This window comes from Amphimedon queenslandica, unplaced genomic scaffold, assembly GCF_000090795.2.
Source record: "Amphimedon queenslandica unplaced genomic scaffold, v1.1 AMPQUscaffold_8681_Cont19378, whole genome shotgun sequence".
In the NCBI taxonomy this organism is placed as follows: domain Eukaryota; kingdom Metazoa; phylum Porifera; class Demospongiae; order Haplosclerida; family Niphatidae; genus Amphimedon; species Amphimedon queenslandica.
The window spans coordinates 1-2,720 of NW_003551045.1; the positions used below are offsets into that span (position 1 = coordinate 1).

General features: G+C 32.4%; 1 protein-coding gene across 1 annotated transcript; it reads right to left on the reverse strand.

Moving 5' to 3' along the window:
- Positions 1-8: 8 nt before the first annotated feature.
- Positions 9-2,714, reverse strand: LOC109591216 (uncharacterized). The gene is made up of 4 exons (XM_020006992.1): positions 2,654-2,714; positions 1,882-2,060; positions 1,199-1,387; positions 9-332 (listed from the first exon to the last, which is right to left on the reverse strand). Exons 1-4 carry the CDS (start codon positions 2,706-2,708, stop codon positions 129-131), a joined length of 627 nt encoding a protein of 208 aa, XP_019862551.1. The 5' UTR covers positions 2,709-2,714; the 3' UTR covers positions 9-128.
- Positions 2,715-2,720: the final 6 nt, after the last annotated feature.

Sequence of the window (2,720 nt, forward strand, 5' to 3'; positions counted from 1 at the left end):
CAGTTCATTATAACAATAATAATTCCCTCATGTTATGTTATGGAATACCAGCAATGATGTATTCAAACTTAAACTTAACTTGTATCTCCAATAAATCCCTCTATACAGTACATACAATACAAAATAGTTCAGTTCTTACCTAGTTCTATTAACATTGTGATATTAGGATCAGTGATATAGTCAGAAAATGCTTCCTCATATCCTCTTCCTACATCTTTCCATTCAATTGCTCCATTCCCACCCACTACCACCAACCACACACAGTCTGGACTCATCATTATTGATGATAAGGAATGATCCTGTCTACCAGTAACAGATTCTGGTAGAACAATCTGTTGAAATAATACATGTATGGTAATATTTTATCATGTAAACAGTATTTACAATATGTTACAAATATTCAAGGGAATATACATGTACATGCATTACCGTAGGCCGGGTTTTGATTGCGTATCTAATAGATTGCGAATTTGAAAAAATAACTAGTTTGCGTTTCCAACAATTGCGAGATGCTAGGCTTAGCTAGCCACACTAACAAGTTAACTGATTGTCTTGTTTCTCTCCTTTGCCATCTAAAGCTATTGCCACAGCTTTATTAACTTCCTTCAAGATGTTAGGTGGCATTGGGACTTGACTAGATGAGGTAATTTGGGCCGAAAATAGCACAGGATACCACTCATGATGCTGTAATTGAAACACGTGTAGAGAAAATGATTGATAGGCGTGGCGCTTATTAATTATTATAGGGGTGGCGTTTATCAATTATTATTAATTACGATTCTTTTCATTGCGAGATGTATTCCAGACTCACAATTCGCAATCAAAAAACCTCGCAATCAAAACCCGGCCTACGGTAGGTACATGTACTGTACATGCACACAGTGAGTATTTCTAAGGTATTAATACAATACAATACATTAACATAACAACTACTGTACAATCACTGTATCACACACATGTACACTCTAAACTAATAACATTACCGTATAGCGCTTTAATTTTGCAGAGCTAAAATTTCCCGGATTTATAAAAATCAATTTTTCGCGGAAATAAATTTTGTGGATTTGCAATGTTAGTGCCACACCTTTAATGGAAAATTAAATTTTAACGGATCTTTAATTTCGCGATTTCATGCTAACCGCAAAAATAGCAAAAGTTTAGCTCCTCGAAAATAAAGCGCCATACAGTATACACATACCTTACTCCACTGGTACTGACTAGTATTCAGTAACCAACTATCATTTACTAGTTGACCATCTTTATCCTCTCCACCTATCATTACTAGTGTAGGTGAGTCACTGATGATACTAGTAATAGCATGAGCACATCTCCCCACAGGCCACTGTACACTAGCAGGTACTACTGGTTCCTTAACACTCTCCCAGTGCTAGATAAAATGAATTAATCAATATTATAAAATGTATTAATGCATGTACACTGTTCTATTATACTTCAGAGATTGTCCATTTAATTATAAAATAAATATGTTAATACTAGTGATAATTGTACAGTTTCCATTAAAATAAATTATTAAAACAAATCTACATGTAATACTCATTTAAATACATTTTTTCTGAAAACAAGCTATACCTGTATGTACATGCACATGTATTAATATCCAAACATGATTGATTCATGCAATAGATACCATATAGTGGGTTATTTTTGAGAATAACAAATTTCATGAATTTCACGAATTTTTCAAAATTCGCAAAATTAAATTCTTTGAAAATCAATTTAATACAATACAAGATGGTAGAATAGTGAAAATTTGCAAAAATTAATTCAGCAAACTTCTGGATACAGGTTATTTGCGATATTTATTATCCTCGAAATAAACCCGCTATACAGTACATCCCATACAGTAATAAGATAACTTACTATTGTAGTATTAGACTCCAGTTGACATGTATAGACTGTATTAACAGATATATCATAACCATCATCACTGGGCACTGCTCCACCAAACATGACAGCTTTATTATTAGTAATCTTTTGAATAGCAAAGTCAGCAGTAGGAGGACAACACTGACCACTAATAGTTGGAATAATCCATTGTCCTAAATAGAAATAGATAGTATAATTAGAATCATTAAGTATTACAATGCAAATATCATGTACATACATGTATAGCAAGAAATAAATAATTTTGATGGCTGGCAGTTTTGAAAAAAACAACCAATTTAAATTTATAAATTTGTTCCACTTAGCACAGAAACATGTCAGTTGTGGCTCAATATGACAACATTGACAATATCATTCATAAATGGAGTAAAATGATTATTAGAGTTCAGTAAACTAAATGAATGAATGAATGACAGACAACCAGACTACCTAGTCCCTCACCCACACAAAGCATTGGTCAAGGACGTTAATCAATAAATTTAATTAGACCATGTCGACAAATTATTAATAGGTGGAGTAGGATGCATCCATGCTTGAAGGCTTCATTTTGAATTTTGTATTTTTACTTTTATGTAGCTGATGTAACTTAAAATTAGTTAGTCAAATCAACTGTCTCTTCATACAATGATGGCTCATGCTCACTCCTTCAATGTTTACATGCACCTACTTAATATGCAAATGGTAAGAAAAATAATGATTGAAAAATATGTCATCACAATAATATGTGTATTAATTAATAAATACTTACTTGTTGATAAATTCAATATATTCTGTTCATTAGTACGAATACGACCACTAATCATCTGAATATACTG